Source organism: Aquarana catesbeiana, linkage group LG08 (assembly GCF_042186555.1).
Source record: "Aquarana catesbeiana isolate 2022-GZ linkage group LG08, ASM4218655v1, whole genome shotgun sequence".
NCBI lineage: Eukaryota > Metazoa > Chordata > Amphibia > Anura > Ranidae > Aquarana > Aquarana catesbeiana.
In genome coordinates, this window is record NC_133331.1 from 23,551,342 (window position 1) to 23,571,897 (window position 20,556).

Below are 20,556 nucleotides of genomic sequence, written 5' to 3' on the forward strand. Positions count from 1 at the left end.
GACAGAAGGGCTACCCCTGGTGAGGGTTTGATTGAGGTCACCATCAGTCTGCAGGTCTGAAGTACAAGTCAAAGATATTTTGCCAAAACTTCCGTATAGGAGGGCAATCCCACCAAATGTGGAGCGCAGTACCTCTAGAGGACAGGCATCACCAACAAGTGTCTGACAGGGATGGGTTAAAACGCTGTATAGTCGAAGGGCATCTGTACCATCTTGTCACCAACTTGAACCCTTTTTCTTGGGATTTAGTTGCTAGAGAAATCTTATGCGTCAGGATAAAGCACTTTTGCCAGTCCGCATGTAAATTATGCCCTGTACACACGGTCGGACTTTGTTTGGACATTCCGACAACAAAATCCTAGGATTTTTTCCGACGGATGTTGGCTCAAACTTGTCTTGCATACACACGGTCACACAAAGTTGTCGGAAAATCCGATCGTTCTAAACGCGGTGACGTAAAACACGTACGTCGGGACTATAAATGGGGCAGTGGCCAATAGCTTTCATCTCTTTATTTATTCTGAGCATGCGTGGCACTTTGTCCGTCGGATTTGTGTACACTATCGGAATTTCCGACAACGGATTTTGTTGTCGGAAAATTTTATATCCTGCTCTCAAACTTTGTGTGTCAGAAAATCCAATGGAAAATGAGTGATGGAGCCTACACACGGTCGGAATTTCCGAAACAAGGTCCTATCACACATTTTCTGGCGGAAAATCCGACCGTGTGTACGGAGCAATAGAATGTCGTAACTCTAATTCCCAGTTCTGTATGGTGGGAGGTCAGGGGTAGAGGCGTTGAGCAGTAAGGAGTAAAGTTGGGAAACCACGTGCGTCGGTGGGTCGGCTTACCTTTTTATCTCTTGACGTCAGAAAAAGCTTGACAGAAGTAATTTATGTTTTTAGCAGAGGAACGAGGCAGGAGAGAGAAATGACACTAAGTGCTCTGAATTGGGAATAGCTCACACTATAGAGGGATATGTCTTGTTCATATTTCATGTCTGAGTTTTACAGTATAACCACTTTGAAGAAGAACTATAGCCTCCCATCAAAAAACAAAACAAAAACAATGGCATTATCAGTGCTGGTTCTCTAACCTGTAGCTTATCAGTCAGCATCTGGCCACGCCTAGTCATGGCCACTGTTTTTTAAATTGAAAGCACTGCCTCTGTTGTTGAAACCCTCCCACTGTGAGCTGCATTGTCTGGGAGGGGGGAGCATGTGCAAGACAAAGGAGAAATTGGTTCAACCAGGGAATTTAAAAAGACGCTTTTTTGTTTACTTTATGAAGCTTTTACATCACATTGTAACTGTATTTTAGCAATTATTAGCTTTTAGTTATGCTTTTTGGCAAGTAAAGAATGCAGACATCGTTATTTGTTGCATGTGTAGGCAGGTTCTGCATGCTTAAAGCGGACCTTCAGTCATTTTTTTCAACTTTCCAGCTATTAAATCTTCTGCCCTTGTTGTTTTAACTTTGGATAGTAAAACACGCATTTGTCCTGCTAACTTGCCTTGTTCTTAAAGAGGAACTGCAGTCTGCTCACATAATTTGTAATGAAAACATCTTTGCCATTCTGAAGCTTCCCTCCAACCACTTTGCATATTATTTTATATATACTGTGATCCTGTACTTGCCAAATATGCTGCAGAAATCTCCCTCCATAAGTCTGGCTGCAGCCATTTTAACTGTGGGCAGCTGAAGCTGCTGCCTGTTCATTTCCTGGATTTACATAGACACACACCTCCAGCTCTGCAACTCTCATTAGCCCTCTTATGACTCACCCCCTCCCTTCCTGGCAAACTCTCATGAGAGTGTGTGCATGATGTCATAAACCCAGCATGGGTGCGGAGCGGCCCGGAGAAGAAAATGAAGAAGAGAAGAAGAGAAGAGAAGAAAAGAAGAAGAGAAGAAGATGAAGAAGATGAAGAGAAGAGCGGGAGCCTCCCCCCCATGCCATGGGTGCGGAGCGGCCCGAGGAGAAGAAGATAGAAGACGCCGCGGAGGAGATGCTGGACGAGAACGCCGGAGGAAGAACCAGAAGAGCCAGAAGAACCAGAAGAAGAAGATGAAGGAAGATAGAAGAAAGAAGAAGCATTTAAATAAAGGGATTGTCAAAAACTGTCTCTTGTCATTTTTAACATTTTTGACAGTTTTTTAGTGAAATGGTAGGGGTAAGTACCCCCTTACCATTTCACACAGGGGGGGGCCGGGATCTGGGGGTCCCCTTGTTAAAGGGGGCTTCCAGATTCCGATAAGCCCCCCGCCCGCAGACCCACACAACCACCGGCCAGGGTTGTGGGGATGAGACCCTTGTCCTCATCAACATGGGGACAAGGTGTTTTGGGGGGCTACCCCAAAGCACCCTCCCAATGTTGAGGGCATGTGGCCTGGTACGGTTCAGGAGAGGGGGGGGCACTCTCGTCCCCCCTCTTTTCCTGCGGCCTGCCAGGTTGCGTGCTCGGATAAGGGCCTGGTATGGATTTTTGGGGGGACCCCACACCGTTTTTTTTTTTTTTGGCGCGGGGTTCCCCTTAAAATCCATACCAGACCTGAAGGGTCTGGTATGGAATTTAGGGGGACCCCCACGTCATTTTTTAAAAAAATTTTGGCCGGGGTTCCCCTTAATATCCATACCAGACCTGAAGGGCCTGGTATGGAATTTAGGGGGACCCCCACGTCATTTGTTTTTTTTAATTTTGGTTCGGGGTTCCCCTGTGGGGAATTCCCATCCCGTTTTTATCAATGAACTTCTATGTGTATTGTCGGACCGGCAATGCATTAATAGCCGCGAGTAGTTTTAAATGGGTTTTTTCCTTCGAAATGTCATTTTGCTGTCAGACTGTTCTAAACACAGGAAACATGTGCCCCTTTACAGGCATACTATAGACACCCCCCAGCTACAAAATTTAAAGGGATATTACACTTTTATTGTTTGACTTTAAGCATTATTAAAATCACTGCTCCTGAAAAAACGGCCGTTTTTAAAACTTTTTTTGCATTGATCCATGTCCCCTGGGGCAGGACCCAGGTCCCCAAACACTTTTTATGACAATAACTTGCATATAAGCCTTTAAAATTAGCACTTTTGATTTCTCCCACAGACTTTTAAAGGGTGTTCCGCTGCATTCGAATTTGCGGCGAACTTGCGAACAGCCAATGTTTGAGTCGAACATGAGTTCGACACGAACTCGAAGCTCATCCCTAGTGTTCAGCTAAAGCTACAAGTTAGTGTAGTGCGTCCTCCTCACAGTGTTCAGCTAAAGCTACAAGTTAGTGTAGTGCGTCCTCCTCACAGTGTTCAGCTAAAGCTACAAGTTAGTGTAGTGTGACATCTGCACAGTGTTCAGCTAAAGCTACAAGTTAGTGTAGTGCGTCCTCTGAACAGTGTTCAGCTAAAGCTACAAGTTAGTGTAGTGCACAGTGTTCAGCTAAAGCTACAAGTTAGTGTAGTACGTCCTCTGAACAGTGTTCAACTAAAGCTACAAGTTAGTGTAGTGCGACCTCTCCACAGTGTTCAGCTAAAGCTACAAGTTAGTGTAGTGCATCCTCTGAACATTGTTCAGCTAAAGTTACAAGTTAGTGTGATGCACAGTGTTCAGCTAAAGCTACAAGTTAGTGTAGTGCGTCCTCCTTACAGTGTTCAGCTAAAGCTACAAGTTAGTGTAGTGCGACCTCTCCACAGTGTTCAGCTAAAGCTACAAGTTAGTGTAGTGCGTCCTCTGAACAGTGGTCAGCTAAAGCTACAAGTTAGTGTAGTGCACAGTGTTCAGCTAAAGCTACAAGTTAGTGTAGTGCGTCCTCCTCACAGTGTTCAGCTAAAGCTACAAGTTAGTGTAGTGCATCCTCTGAACAGTGTTCAGCTAAAGCTACAAGTTAGTGTAGTGCACAGTGTTCAGCTAAAGCTACAAGTTAGTGTAGTGCGTCCTCCTCACAGTGTTCAGCTAAAGCTACAAGTTAGTGTAGCGCGACCTCTGCACAGTGTTCAGCTAAAGCTACAAGTTAGTGTAGTGCATCCTCCTCACAGTGTTCAGCTAAAGCTACAAGTTAGTGTAGTGCATCCTCTGAACAGTGTTCAGCTAAAGCTACAAGTTAGTGTAGTGCACAGTGTTCAGCTAAAGCTACAAGTTAGTGTAGTGCGTCCTCCTCACAGTGTTCAGCTAAAGCTACAAGTTAGTGTAGCGCGACCTCTGCACAGTGTTCAGCTAAAGCTACAAGTTAGTGTAGTGCATCCTCTAAACAGTGTTCAGCTAAAGCTACAAGTTAGTGTAGTGCACAGTGTTCAGCTAAAGCTACAAGTTAGTGTAGTGTGTCCTCCTCACAGTGTTCAGCTAAAGCTACAAGTTAGTGTAGTGCAACCTCTGCACAGTGTTCAGCTAAAGCTACAAGTTAGTGTAGTGCATCCTCTGAACAGTGTTTCGCTAAAGCAACAAGTTAGTGTAGTGCGACCTTTTCACAGTATTCAGCTAAAGCTACCTGTAGTAGGTTGGTGGTGTTTTCCTGATCCTATCACTACCGCAGGCAGCTACATTATTTACACGTTAGTGTAGTGCGTCCTCTGCACAGTGTCCAGCTAAAGCTACCTGTAGAAGGTTGGTGGTGTTCTCCTGATCCTATCACTACTGCAGGCAGCTACATTATTTTAATGATGGTGTAGTGCGTCCTCTGCACAGTGTTCAGCTAAAGCTACAAGTTAGTGTAGTGCGACCTCTGCACAGTGTTCATCTAAAGCTACCTGTAGAAGATTGGTGGTGTTCTCATACTACAGGCAGGCAGTTGATTTCGCTAGCTGCATATATATATATATATATATATATATATATATATATATATATACAGTGGGGACGGAAAGTTTTCAGATCCCCTTAAATTTCTCACTTTTTGTTATATTGCAGTCATTTGCTAAAGTCATTTAAGTTCATTTTTTTCCTCATTAATGTACACGCAGCACCCCATATTGACAGAAAAACACATAATTGCTGACATTTTTGCAGATTTGTTAAAAAAGAAAAACTGAAATATCACATGGTTCTAAGTATTCAGACCCTTTGCTGTGACACTCATATATTTAACTCAGGTGCTGTCCATTTCTTCTGATCATCCTTGAGATGGTTCTATTTGAGTGCAGCTATGTTTAATTATACTGATTGGACATGATTAGGAAAGCCACACACCTGTCTATATAGGATCTTACAGCTCACAGTGCATGTCAGAGCAAATGAGAATCATGCAGTCAAAGGAACTGCCTGAAGTGCTCCGAGACAGAATTGTGGCAAGGCACAGATCTGGCCAAGGTTTCAAAAAAATTTCTGCTGCACTTAAGGTTCCTAAGAGCACAGTTGCCTCCATAATTCTTAAATGGAAGACGTTTGGAACAACCAGATCCCACTCCTAGTGCTGGCCGTCCGACCAAACTGAGCTATCGGGGGAGAAGAGCCTTGGTGAGAGAGGTAAAGAAGAACCCAAAGATCACTGTGGCTGAGCTCCAGAGATGCAGTCGGGAGATGGGTGAAAGTTGTAGAAAGTCAACCATCACTGCAGCCCTCCACCTGGAGGGCCTTATGGCAGAGTGGCCCGACGAAAGCCTCTCCTCAGTGCAAGACACATGAAAGCCTGCATGGAGTATGCTAAAAAACACCTGAAGGACTCCAAGATGGTGAGAAATAAGATTCTCTGGTCTGATGAGACCAAGATAGAACTTTTTGGCCTTAATTCTAAGCGGTATGTGTGGAGAAAACCAGGCACTGCTCATCACCTGTCCAATACAGTCCCAACAGTGAAGCATGGTGGTGGCAGCATCATGCTGTGGGGGTGTTTTTCAGCTGCAGGGACAGGGCGACTGGTTGCAATCGAGGGAAAGATGAATGCGGCCAAGTACAGGGATATCCTGGCCGAAAACCTTCTCCAGAGTGCTCAGGACCTCAGACTGGGCCGAAGGTTTACCTTCCAACAAGACAATGACCCTAAGTACACAGCTAAAATAACGAAGGAGTAGTTTCACAACAACTCAGTGACTGTTCTTGAATGGCCCAGCCAGAGCCCTGACTTAAACCCAATTGAGCATCTCTGGAGAGACCTAAAAATGGCTGTCCACCAACGTTTACCATCCAACCTGACAGAACTGGAGAGGATCTGCAACGAGGAATGGCAGAGGATCCCCAAATCCAGGTGTGAAAAACTTGTTGCATCTTTCCCAAAAAGACTCATGGCTGCATTAGATCAAAAGGGTGCTTCTACTAAATACTGAGCAAAGGGTCTGAATACTTAGGACCATGTGATATTTCAGTTTTTCTTTTTTAATAAATCTGCAAAAATGTAAACAATTCTGTGTTTTTCTGTCAATATGGGGTGCTTTGTGTATATACTGTATATCCAAGCTTAGTGCAGCTACATCTCACTGCAGGCCATTAGTATGTCTGGAAGGCCAACAAGGAGAGGCAGATAGTCACAAGCCAATAAAAGAGGGCAAGCATGCTCTGTGTCTAGAGTCAACAGTGCTGGTCGTGGAGATGGTGCATCCTCATCAGCACGTGGCTGTGTTAAGCCACAACATGTGGAAGACTTGGTCGAGTGGATGACCAAGCTGTCCTCATCTTCCTCATCCTCTCTCACCCATGCTCAGGGTACTTTGTCTGGCAAAGCAGCTTCCAACGCGGCCTCTTCCCTCGGCTCAATGGCATCAGTGACTCCTTCCCTAGCCCCATCATATCCTCCTGAGTAGTCTCTCGAACTGTTTGACCACAGTGTTGGGTACATGCTCCAGATGCAATTCTTTGCAGCAGGGCTAGTTCCTGCGCTCCAACTAGAGTATCTGTGAGGGGTTCCAGTGTTGTGGCACCAGCACCAGTGCCTAAGGCCCAATTTTTGAGCCCCTGTTCAACAGGGACATGTAATTAGAATTCTTGATCTAATATTTCACAGCAGGGCCCGTTTCTGCGCCCACCAAGAGTATCTATGAGGACTTACAGTGTTGTGGCCCCAGCACCACCACCACCACCAAAGGCCCAATTTTTCTGCCCCTGTTCAACAGGGGCATGTAATTACAATTCTTGATCTAATATTTCACAGCAGGGCCCTGTGAGGGCTTACAGTGTTGTGGCCACAACAACACCTAAGGCCCAAATTTTCTGCTGAGTATATAGGGCAGGCCCCTACTTTCAAACAACCAACTTACAAACGACTCCTACTTGCAAACGGAAGGAGACAACAGGAAGTGAGAAGAAATCTACTCCTAGGAAGGGAAATTCTCTCCTGTAAGAGTTAATATGGGAAAACTTTTCTCCTTTCCACTGATGCTTTATCACCAATCCTTGTTTCACTAAAAACCCCAAATTTTTAAAAAACATTTGTCATTGGGACAAAAAGTGAGGTGAAATCTTCTGAAGACGAGCACAGACAGCAAACAAATGTCACAGGGGTGATAACCCTTCCCTAGGTTTTCCTAAAAGCTTAAAAATAGATTTTTTGGCTGGAGCTAAACACGTTAAAAATGTACCAGTTCAAAATTACAAACAGATTCTACTTAACAACAAACCTACAGTCCCTGTCTTGTTTGCACCGCCTGTATACTGCTGTTCAGAGTATATAGGGCCTGGGGGCCCCACACCTTTCCTTTTTTAATTTGGGTGCGGGGTTCCCCTTAATAACCATACAAGACCCAAAGGGCCTGGTAATGAACTTGGGGATACCCATGCCGTTTGTCTCACTGATTTTCATCCATATTGCCAGGACCCAACATTACATTAAAGCCGCAAGCAGTTTTAAATGACTTTTTTTCCTTTAAAAATGACATTTTGTGCAGGGACTGTTCTAAGCATGGGAAACACGCGCTACTTTACAGGCATACTATAGACACCCCCCAGGTGCGATATTTAAAGGAATATTTAATTTTTTTTTTTTTTACTTTAAGCATCATTAAAATCACTGCTCCTGAAAAAACGTCAGTTTTTAAAAGTTTTTTTTGCATTGATACATGTCCCCTGGGGCAGGACCCGGGTCCCCAAACCCTTTTTAGGACAATACCATGCAAATTAGCCTTTATAATGAGCACTTTTGATTTTGAGCGTTCGAGTCCCATAGACGCCAATGGGGTTCTAACGTTCGTGCAAATTTTCGGTCCGTTCGCAGGTTCTGGTGCGAACCGAACCGGGGGGGTGTTCGCCTAATCCCTAGTCATCAGCCACAGTAGTTGTAACTACTGACTGTTAGTTTTCAAAACCCTGGCTGAAGCTCTTCTTTAAGGACGCAAGTCCATGTAAGCCCTGCATAATATTCATATTCTGTAATGCTGAAGATATTTCATGCCTGTGCCATTAAAGTAGAAGTTCAGCCAAAAACTAGCTAACTCTAAATCTACAGGCAGCCACATTCTAATGCTAATTTATCAAACCCTGTAAAGCAGAAATTGCTATACAAACCTTTTCTGAAGCCAATCCGGTTGGATGCTGTGTGCAGGAGACAGTCGGTAACAGCTGGGAAATGCCACGGAAGTGTCGTCACCCATAGACTTACTATGGGGCCTCCATTGTTGGCTGCCTCTTCTGCACATGCCTACACAAAGAAGCCATCGCTGACTCGCTGATAGCTCAGCGTAGGACCGGATCGGCTGCAGAAAAGGTATGTATATAAATTTTTGCTTTACAGGGCTAGATAAATTAGGCCTAGAATGTTGCTGCAAGTAGATTTAAAGTTTGTTTTTGGCTGATCTTCTACTCTAAGTGCCTTGACTTTGAAACCTGTTCAAACATCTATTGTAATTATCATTTTCCACTACCATTTTTTTTAAACTAAAAATTTTAGAAAACTGGTGTCATCTGATCCCTCTGAACTATAGCCACACACAACCCTTATCCACCCACATATCCAGAAATTAAGTACTTACTTCCTGATAGGTCAACTGTGACTTCGCCATGTGCTGCAATGTTGTTTCTTGCCATAAACTGAAAAAAAATTAAAAGTAAATTTGAGTAAAAAAATCAAAACATTTTGAAAGTTTATACAGTACACAGCCAAACTTTTTTTTTTTAGAGTTTATAGAGTAAGAAAGAGTTAGAACTTCAGTCTGGTTTTTATTCCTCTCTGTCTCCCTGCTGGAGAGATTCATCAATCCTGTTCATTCTGGTGACCATTGTCAGAGCTATGATTAAGCACTGTTTGATAGTGTGAAATGCATCAGCTCTTCTGTCCGTTCTGCTGTGGCATGTATCTTTTGATTCCTTTTGACGAATAAAGGCTATTTTTTGAAGTGCGGCTGTCCAGAATTTTTCTCAGATTTCATGACCATTGTCTCCAAGACAGAAAGTAATGGGAAATACAAAATTTTACAGTGGTTGCAAGTGCAAAATGTGAGGAGAAATCTTCCAATGGGGACACCTGATCTAGCGATAACTGTCTAAGAGGAGAATTCCCTGCACTTTATAGACATTTCTTTTCACTTTCTGTTGTAAATCCAGGACAGGACATAAAGGTAAATCTCCCCCAATAAACTAATGGACACTAATGGACACTTACACTTACACAAATCCCTTTCCACCATTGTTTCTCTTGCTTAACTTTTTGATGTGGCCACATACTTATTTAGGGTGTTCATACTCAAAAAAACTGGCATAATGGACACTTACCCTTTCCTCATATACTGAATCTAAACCGTGCCAAAAAAAGTTTTTCTAGTCTAAACTACTACTATACTACACATAACCCATAGGTGGTTCAGTGGATATACAGTTGGCTAATGTATAGACATCATAGTGTGGTTGTAAATGGGATTCATTCAGTATAGATCTTTGGATCACCAATGGGAGAAAGGAGGTCCTGATTCCTCTATATAGATCTATTACTATGGGGATCACCAGCGGGAGGAAGGAGGTCTTGATTGCTTTATATAGATCTTTATATCACTAGAGGGATCACTAACGGGAGGAAGGAGGTCCTGGTTCCTCTATATAGATCTTTAAATCACTAGAGGGGTCACTAGAGGGATCACTGGCAGGAGGAAGGAGGTCCTGATTCCTCTATATAGATGTTTATATCACTAGAGGATCTCAAGCAGAAGGAATGAGGTCCTGATTTCTCTATATAGATAATTAGTTAATACTAGAGGGATCACCAGTGGGTAAAGGAGATCCTTATTCCTCTACCTCTATATAGATTTTCATTTATTCCTCATATACAGTTCTGGACACCTCATTTACAAAAAGAGACTGATAAAATAGAGCAAGTCCAGAGATGAACAACGCAAATGGTGAAAGGTCTGGGGAATAAAACACATCAGGAGCGACTGCAGGAACATACAGTAGTATATAGTCTTGAGGAAAGAATGGACATGACTGAAACGTTTATAAACATGAAGGGTGTCAATGAGGTTCAGTTGGGCAATATTTTCAATATGAAGCCAAGTTCAAGAACACGGGGACATGACCTCATACTTGCAGGAGGAAAGGTCAAAACTAACGTTAGAAATGATTGTATTATATGAGACAGCTTGTCTAAGCCTTACAAATTCAAGTCGCCCCATAGTCCATTAGCTCACTTGTTGCGAAACAAGGATTTCCCCCCAGGCCTCAACCCCCTTTGCATTTGAATGGTGGTCCAATAAGGGCCTCATGCATATCGCAGACCTATGCGATCATAAGGGAATGCTGTCCAAACAAACCTTAATAGAAAAACACCAAATGCCGCACTTTGAACATTTTCAATACACTCAAATAAAACGTTACTTGCATGTTTTATCTCACAATTGTGACCTTGTAACAATGTAGCCTATGGAATATTTATGTCACAGGTATGATAACCACTTCAGCCTCTTTTTTACACTTGTTTACAAGTTAAATTCATTTTTTTGCTAGAAAATTACTTAGAACCCCCAAACATTTTATATATATATATATATATATATATATATATATATATATATATATATATATATATATATATATATATATATATATTGCTAACACCCTAGAAAATATAATGGTCGTTGTTGCAATACTTTTTGTCACACCATATTTGCGCAGCGGTCTTACAAGCGCACTTATTTTGGAAAAATACATTTTTTGAATTAAAAAATAAGACAACAGTAAAGTTAGCCCATTTTTTTAATGTTGTGAGGGATAATGTAACGCTGAGTAAATTGATACCCAGCATGTCACACTTTAAAATTGTGCCCGCTCGTGGAATGGTGATAAACTTTTACCCTTAAAAATCTCCATAGGCGATGTTTAAAAATTTCTACAGGTTACCAGTTTTGAGTTACAGAGGAGGTCTAGGGCTAGAGTTATTGAATCTAGGGCTAGAATCATCTTCTATTATTGAAGCAAACTATAAAGTACTACTGAGATGGTATATGGTTCTGGCTAGATTGGCTACTTATGTCCCAGGAGCCTTGTCTAAGTGTTTCAGAGGATGTGGTCAAGAAGGGATGGCCTATCATATTTGGTGGCAATGTCCTAAAGTAAAGAGGTTTTGGATAATAGTCTATCATTTTATTTTTTTTCTTACTTATTACTTACTTATTACTTACTAATTAATCTGACCAAATCACCGAAACATGCGTTGCTGGGATGTAAGGTGGAGAAGGCCTTGAAAAATCAGAGATGACTTCTTATTTTCATATTCGTCTCTGTCAAAATTACTATAGCTAAAAATTGGAAGTCGGCTACCATTTGACCAGCTTAAACACAAACTTTCCTGGCCTATGCTGAATGAATGGTTAACAGCAACTCTACAGGATAAATTGAAGGCATTCGAAAGGATATGGGGCCCATGGATTAGATACATGACTAATGATCCCCAGAACCATACCCGATTAGGATCTCTTCCCCTCTCCCCTTCCTTTTCTCTAGTTCTCCTTTTTCCTACTATTCTTACCTTCTTGTTTTTATGCTTGAGGGATTTGGACTGCGTGATTCCAGGACTGGGGGGGGGGGGGTTGGATCGTCCCTCTTCAACTGCTTGAGAGGATTTGCACCTCCTGAGGTGTAGAGCGTAGTCTGAACCCCATCAAGTCATATTGCTATCATACAATAGAAAGACATGCTGGGACATTTATGCTTTATTGCCTCTCTACAAACTACCAATTAGATTGTGATTCATTAAAAATTGATTTATGTAGTTTGCAGTTCTATATCTTAGCTATGTGCTGAGGACAGCTATCTTAGAGGTAATAGTCCAATACGAGAAATGTCGTAATGTCTTTCGCTCTGTATTAGCGCAGTTATACAGCATCATTTTTTGATCTTATTTTATATGCAATTTAAATTGTGGAAATTGCGTATTGTTCGAAATTTATACTGGAATTTACTTTATTTGGGAAAATCTTTAATAAAAACGATTGAAACAGAAAGAATTTTATTGTTGATGGTTGAACTTCCAGCAGAGATAGTGATTAAGTCAAAATAAGTGGATTCAAACATGCTTGGAACAAGCAGAGGTTTATATTCAGACAAAAGAAACAAAAAAAAAGTGAGGGGCAGACTCGGTGGACCACTTGGTCTTTTTTCTGCCACCGCACTTCTATGTTTCTATCTATTTATCAATGCATTTATTATATTTGCATAACTCCTCCAAGAGCCAGCACACAATGCTGGTGACTTTTGACAGGAGTGCTGAGTCAGGGTGCTGTAATGGTTTTAAGATACAATGTACAGCACCCTGCCGCCCCATCCTACCAGCCATGATCTGACTGGGTTTCTCCTATCTATGTGGATATAAATTTTGGGGTATGACTCAGACACTCATTAGAATGGGAGAAATTGGCTTAGACGAGTAATGAAACATAATCAATATTACAGAACAAGTCTAGATGAATGTGACTACTACTACTAGATATACCAGGACCTGGACACTGGAGAACCTTTACAGACGGCCACTTCCAGCCCTAGGAAGTTATATGATGTCTTCGACTTTGAGTGGGGATATCTAAATGATGGGTGCAGCTACAGGCATAATTCAGACATCATCTTTTTCAGCCAGCAATTTAGTGCACCGTAAAACAATCATAGTGGCAGTTCAGCCGCTTGATCGTTCTTACAGGCGGCGGGAGGGGACATCCCCCCCTCCCACTGCCCTCCAGTGCTTCTCCGGGCTCGCCCGTATGATCAGCGAGCCAGAGAACGAATCGGTCGACGCCAGAAGTTGATCATAGAGATTTCTGTTGACCAGATGGTCCCCAGTCATCTCTATGAGTCTTGGAAGCCCAGAAAGCCCAGGCGAAGACAGTTCACTTTTTTTTTTTTGATTTCAGCCTTTCCAGCCTGGAGGAGAGATGAAGAGGACCTGTTGCACACTATTCCTATTACGAGGAATTCTGCCCCTCTCTGCTAATTACTTCACTGGCTTCCCCTACCCCACCATATAAAATTAAAAATGCTGACCACAACATACAAGGCTATCCACAACATCGCCTCCAGCTACATCACCAACCTCATCTGCAGATATCGCCCAAATTGTTCCCTCTGCTCCACCCAGGACCTCCTGCTCTCTAGCTCATGCTCGCCTTCAGGACTTCCCCAGAGCCTCTCCCATCCTCTAGATTTCCCTGCCCTGGTATATACGATCAGCCCCTAACCTGTCCACCTTTAGGAGATCCCTGAAAACTCAGTTATTCAGGGAAGCCTATGCCACACCCACCTAACAACTGCTCCCATGCCACCCCCATCAAATCATTGCCTGCATCTATTAATTTTTGTACCACCACCCCCTCCCTTTAGATTGTAAGCTCTACGAGCCGGGCCCTCCTGTCCCTTCTGTATTGAACTGTACTGTAATTGTGCTGTCCCCCCTCTACATTGTAAAGCGCTGCGTAAACTGTTGGCGCTATATAAATCATGTATAATAATAATAATAATAATAATTACAAGGGATGTTTACATTCCTTGTAATAGGAATACAAGTGATAATAAAACAAAAAAAAATTAAAGAGAAAGTGTAAAAAATAATAAAATAAAGGTAAAATAAACAATTAAAAAAAAATTAAAGAGAAAGTGTAAAAATAATTAAAAAAAGATAAAATAAACAATAAAAACTCCCCCCGTCCCCGCGTGCTCATGCACAGAAGTGCTCCCACATATGTAAAGGGCATTCAAATCACACATGTGAGGTATCGCCGCATGCGTTAGAGCAGGAGCAATAATTCTAGCCCAAAACCTCTTGTGTAACTTTAAACTGGTAACCTGTAAAAAAAATTTAAAGCGTTGCCTTTGGAGATTTTTAAGTACCAAAGTTTGGCGCCATTCCACGAGTGTGCGCAATTTTTGAGCATGACATGCTAGATATCTATTTACTCAGAGTAACATCATCTTTCACTTTATACAAAAAAATTGGGTTAACTTTACTGTTTTTATTTAAATTCATGAAATTGTTTTTATTTTGAAAAAAAAATACAATTGAAAAATTCCTGCGCAAATATTGTGTGGCGTAAAAAGTTACAACGATCGCCATTTTATTTCCTAGAGTCTCTGATAAAAAAAAAAAAAAATATATATATATATATATATATATATATATAATGTTTGGGGGTTCTGAGTAATTTTCTAGTAAAAAAATTATGATTTTTACATGTAGGAGAGGAGTGTCAGAATAGGCTTGGTATGGAAGTAATTAAGAAAATTCACCTATTGGTAAGATTATCTACATTAAGCTGATATACATGATTGTTTTCAAGTGACTTCTTTTTCGCGTAAAACTCACAATGTATTTGATGCTGGTGGTAGTTGCACCTTTCCCAACTCCTCCTTCTGTGAATGAGTAGTGCACTTGCATGCTGTAATTCTTATAGCAGGACAACTGACCCTGTAGAGGTCTTATACGTATATGGCCCTGTGACTTTGAATAAGAACGATAGAGCTTCATCTCATCATAGGGGTAACTTCTAGCAGAATTGATGTAGTAATTGCTATATTCATCCTGGCCATAGCAGAGGTCATCATCTTCATAAACGGCCTGTGGAAGTAAAAGAAAGACATCAAATTATTTAGAAGAAAACTGTAACATAGTAACATTAAAAAAAAGAAAACATTTCCTCCTGTTTAATGTAAATTAAAGCCCAACAAAGCTTTCAGTTTAAATTACCTGAATACATTCCAGGTGTATCAACACAAAAGATGTTCAATGTCTTAGAGCTTGTTGTCTATTTAAATCAGCCACAACCTAATTAAAAAGTATGTCTCCAACCAGATTACTGTAGGGAAGGACCTTTGCTCTTTGTGGGGAAGCAGCAGTCTCATTGGAGAGGTCAAGCATGCTTCATACTGAGTCAGACCTGTATCCCTACACATGAGTAAGGCTCATGCTCTCTGATGACTGGAGAGCTAAAGCTCTGACCCAGTACAGGACGTATCGGACCTTTGAAGAGAGATCTGTTTCCCCACAGTGAGCAAAGGTCCTACTCTGTAGCTGCTGGCAGGAGACAAGCTTTTCTACTCAGGCTGTGGCTTAAAAAACAAACAAAAAAAACTCTTTTGTTTTGATGCACCTGGAATGTATTTAGCTGATTTAAAACAGAAACTTCACTTTGATCCATTTGATGGAAGAGAAATTGCACAGATTCCATTGAAGCAGGACCAGTTGGCCTCAAAGTGGTGGAAGAAAATCCTTGAGTTAATCAATGGGAGGCCAAAAGGAGTGTTTTATCTAAAACGCAAGGTGGGTAAGTCTTTGCCACAAAGGTAGACATAAAAAGTCAGGCAACCCCATGAACAGAGGAGGCAGTCAACTTGGTGGTAGACCATAGTGTCAGAAATTGGGGACAGAAAAATTCATCTTAATTCCAACCAATCTGGAGAGCAGGGATGATGGAATTGTATGCGGATTTCATGGACATTAGCCTTTCAGAGTTTTCACAGCTGCCATCTAGAGATGACTAGAAAGATGTAACAGGAGAGAGGGAGCAATAAAGAGCTCATAACAGCATCGGGTACCTTTTAGATCAGATAGCATGGGTCACCTTAGAAACTTGCTTCTACATTATATTGATCAGTAAAAGTTCTGTGTTCATACTATAGTACATCAATGTTACACAATGGAAAGGGTTTCTGATAAAGAAAACTATAGGAGGTGTGCCACATCCCAATTGTATCAATAATTGTACACAATGGGGTCGGCTTAATAAAACTGGAGAGTGCAAAATCCGATGCAGCTCTGCAAACCAATCCCTTTCCCATCTTACCTTGTCTACTTTAAAAAACATACTCACCCACCCATGGAATCCAGCATTATGGGCTGTAATCCATCACTCCACCACTGTAGGCTGGGTCCCACACCGCCGTCTTCTTTTCCTACATCATCAGTCCCCTGATGATGTGCCACCGCACAAGCACAGTGTGTGGGTTACATCATGGCACAGAGCACAGTATAGCATTTAGTGCCACAAGCCTCGTGGAATATGTAACATTTTTTCCCCCCGGAGGCTGTGGGTTTCTGGGGTTACACCATTCTTGCCTAGATGAGAAAAGCGGAACCCCAGCGCTCTTTTAAATATGGAGAAGAGTCAAATTAAATACAGTTAAAAGAAGCCTGAAGGTAAGCTTTTTTGTATTGAAAGAGAATTTTAGAGTATACGTAGTGTGTAAATAATGTAGATAAAAGCACCAAGATCAGATCAGAACATCAAAACAGAAATGTACCAATTGGTCGAACATAGATGTCCAGAGGCAATTGTGATCTTGCCTCTGTAAGAGAGAGATCTAGGTCTAGGACAACAAGGTGAACAACAAAAGGGGAAGGGGGCTCTTCATTTGGTAACTATCATTCATAGAGACCACTGAGATCTCTGGCAAGGGAGCCTAGTTCTGAGTGTTCCTAGGGGCAAGTGGGCCAGAGCGGAGATCTTGGAGCGAGTCTGAGAAAGGCAGTTCCACATCAAACCCTGCTAGATCTGATTGCCTAGATATAATTTGGATAGTGTAGTTGTCAGGTGTGAGATTGCCTGATTGCGTGTCAGGTGAGAGATGGAAATTGCTTATGAGTAGTGGAGGCTGTTGTGTGATGAGGGAGAATGTGAGATTGAGGTTAGCTTTAAGTCTCAGTTTACAAAAGCAGTTTACAAAAGCAAGCCTGAAGAACGTCACACTCAACAAGCCTTTTGCAAACCTCTACTGAAAGTGTAGTGAACGTTGGCAGAACTCGCTTGCTAAATGCCTATTGAGACTTTCTAAATGCTTGCACAAGCTACAGCCAGCATTAAAATGGTTGTAAACCTTTGAATTGAAAAATGAATAAAGCATATCCTTCTATAGTGCACACTAGACATGATTCAAAGCACCTACTGTGATTCTGTCTGCACTTTTATTCCTCCATGCTGTGTAAAATGAGTACATTAGGAGACTGTAGAGAATAGAGGACTGATAAATAGATACAAAAAATAAACAAGTACAACTAATGTAGGAGGATCTCTGTGTAACACCTGAGGCCAATCACTTCAGTGGGTATAAAGGAAGGTTTACAACCGCTTTAACCACTTGCTGTCCAGTTCTGGGAGGTCATCAGATGACTTCCTCCCGTGGTCTGCCCGCCATCTGTGATCGCTGTGTCCTTAGGTCACAGATCAGGATAAAGGGCCAATCGTAGCTGATCACGATGTAAACACAAGCCGGTATTCCTTTCCTCATGCTGACAACAGAAGGAGAGGAGAGCTGATAACTGGTTTGTGTGAATGGGAAATCTGCACTGATAATTAGGGCACTTATTATCAGTGTTCTGATTATCAGTGCAGCCCCAACAGTGCCCATCAGTGCTGACAATCAGCACTCACTGGTGCTGTCAATTAGTGCTGCCAATCGATGTCCATCAGTACCTCCTCCTCAGCACCTATCAGTGCTGTCTATCAGTGCCCAGCAGTGCCTTTCAGTGCCGCCTATCAGTGCCCAGTGCTGCCAAACAGTGCAGTTTCATCAGTGCCCACCAGTGCTGCCTCATCAGTGCTCCTTAGTGAAGCCTCATCAGTGCCCCTCAGGGCAGCCTCATCACTGCCCATCAGTGAAGGAGAAAAATTACCTGTTTGCAAAAACTGTAACAAACTATCAAAAACATTTCTTTGCTTTTTTCCCCCAAAAATTTTCGGTATTTTTTTACTTTATATAGAAAAAAAATGTAAAAAACCCAGTGGTGATTAAATACCACCAAAAGAAAGCTCTATTAGTGTGAAAAAAAAAAAATGTCATATGGGCACAGCGTCGCATGACCGCGCAATTGTCATTCAAAGTGTGACAGCGCTAAAAGCTGAAAATTGGCCTGGACAAGAAGTGGGTGAAAGTGTCCAGTAGGCAAGGCCTTTGTTTACTTTTTCCACTCTAAAGAGTTTATAGAGGTTTTTTTCCAAAAAAGCTGGTCATACTTAGCATTATACATTCAGACTAATGTTTACAACCAAAAATGTTTAACCTCCCTGGCGGTATGATTATTTTTGGATTTTAGGTGCTGAAAGCGTTACAATTATTTTGCATGGAAATTTGGCGTTTTATATTGTAGGCCTGTAATTCTTAACAATAATACACTTAAATCTTTCCACCAAGAGTCTAGTAGCTATCTCGGCTATGATGAAGTTTGAAACACAAAATCATAAATTATAATATAATAAATAAATATAAATAATTAAAAAAAAAATAATAATAACACAATAATAATAAAATAAATTTCCCCACGATTCACTATCTCTCAATTCTGCAAGTGTTCTAATTTACTATCGCTGTTTTCTAGCTGGTCTAAAGCCACTTTTGACATAAAGAGACACTTTTTGGTTGCTATGGACAATCTTCAGTTTCCAGGCAGAAAGAACAGTATATATCATATAAAACTGCATGCAGGGCATTGGACAAAGCACTGAGGACAAAAGGGATGTGAAATGATTTCATACAGTACTGTAATCTCTAAGATTACAGTACTGTATGTATTATGATTGTTTTTTTTAATTTAACGCCAGGCTCCGCCCCCATGCGTTGTGACGCTCGCAGGGAACGGAGCCTGGCACGGAGAGGCTTCGGAGGAGGACAGAGCCGCAGACACCGCAGGGGGGACATCGCAGGATCCTGGGGACAAGGTAAGTATACCGCACCAGAATCCTGCAATGCAATCCCGAGTGTGGCTCGGGTTACCGCTAATGGTGCTGAAATTTAACCCCGAGCCATACTCGGGAATACCACCAGGGAGGCTACAAAGTGCCTGTGTGTATTTATCCCTATCCCTTTATTTGTATGCTGTACATACAGAAAGGATGATGTTGGCCTTGTAGTAGGATGATGTGTCTATCACAGTCTTGGCTCTTCCATTAGCATCAGTTGTTAGACATTTGACATCTGCTCCATCAATCCGCACTTTAATTGTTCTAGAAGCCAATGGGTTGCCTTTCTCATCTGTTAATGTTGCCTAAAAATACAAGAAGTATACACAATTAGACGTTGGCTTTCGTTAAACAAAAACAGCAATTAAACTTAAAGCCCTATTGAAATTTTTAGTTTATATTTGCTAAATACATTCTAGATATGCAAAGTCTAAGACTTGGTTTACACCTACACATACGTTCAAGTGCAGGGGCGTTTGCGTGTTTTTCACGCATTCCTGACCGTCACGTGTAGCGAAGCCCATTGACCTTCAATGGGCTTCCTGACACATGAGAACTGCAGAAAAGAAGTCCCTGAATCTTTTCCAAAAACATGCCTCACTTGACCAAGTGGTGCAGCTGCACCATACGGTTTGGTGCACGCATTTCAGAATTCGTAGGGGTGCCATTAACAATGGCTTAATTATTGCTTGAAGGAATATTTTGAGTTTTGCAGGAATATTTTTAAGTTTGGGCTTAAATATTCCTGGCAGCATGTTTCTGTGTGTCAGTAAAGTGCGTGATGTTTGACACGCATAGATGTGAACCTACCCTTATGCCGCGTACACACGGTCGGACTTTTCGTCTACAAAAGTCCGACAGCCTGTCCGACAGACTTCCGGCGGACTTTCGGCGGACTTGCAGCAGACTTTCTAACGAACGGACTTGCCTACACACGACCACACAAAAGTCCGACGGATTCGTACGTGATGACGTACACCGGACTAAAATAAGGAAGTTCATAGCCAGTAGCCAATAGCTGCCCTAGCATGGGTTTTTGTCCGTCGGACTAGCACACAGACGAGCGGATTTGGGGGTCCGTCGTAGTTACGACGTAAAGATTTGAAGCATGTTTCAAATCTAAAGTCCGTCGGATTTGAGGCTGAAAAAGTCTGCTGAAAGTCCGGAGAAGCCCACACACAATCGGATTACCAGCCAGCTTTAGTCCGTCGGCGTCCGTTGGACTTTTGTAGACGAAAAGTCCGACCGTGTGTACGCGGCATTACAGTTTGCTTTTTTAAGCAAACCAGCCACAGCCTAAGTGCCTATCCCCCCCCCCACCCCCGGCTGACTCAGAGCAAAATCTCTCCAATCAGTGAAGCTCACTTTTCTCTCTTACCACTGATTGGTGAGCTTTAGTTTTGACTCTGCGGGGGCAGGGGGATGTCAGAAATCTGCAGAGAGACTAGTTTGAAATAGAGGGCAAGTGTCCTTCTCTACAGTATGCCGATCCACCTGGAATGTA

At 42.1% G+C, this 20,556-nt stretch overlaps 1 protein-coding gene across 1 annotated transcript in view; it reads right to left on the reverse strand.

The window, feature by feature from the left end:
* Window positions 1–20,556, reverse strand: part of LOC141106651 (uncharacterized) — a 198,150-nt gene that overhangs the window by 75,167 nt on the left and 102,427 nt on the right. Inside the window, exons 15-17 of the mRNA XM_073597594.1 lie at window positions 19,199–19,357; window positions 14,687–14,938; window positions 8,883–8,940 (exon numbers count right to left, since the gene is read on the reverse strand). Coding sequence (XP_073453695.1) covers window positions 8,883–8,940; window positions 14,687–14,938; window positions 19,199–19,357 — 469 coding nt within the window. The remainder of the gene's footprint in view (window positions 1–8,882; window positions 8,941–14,686; window positions 14,939–19,198; window positions 19,358–20,556) is intronic.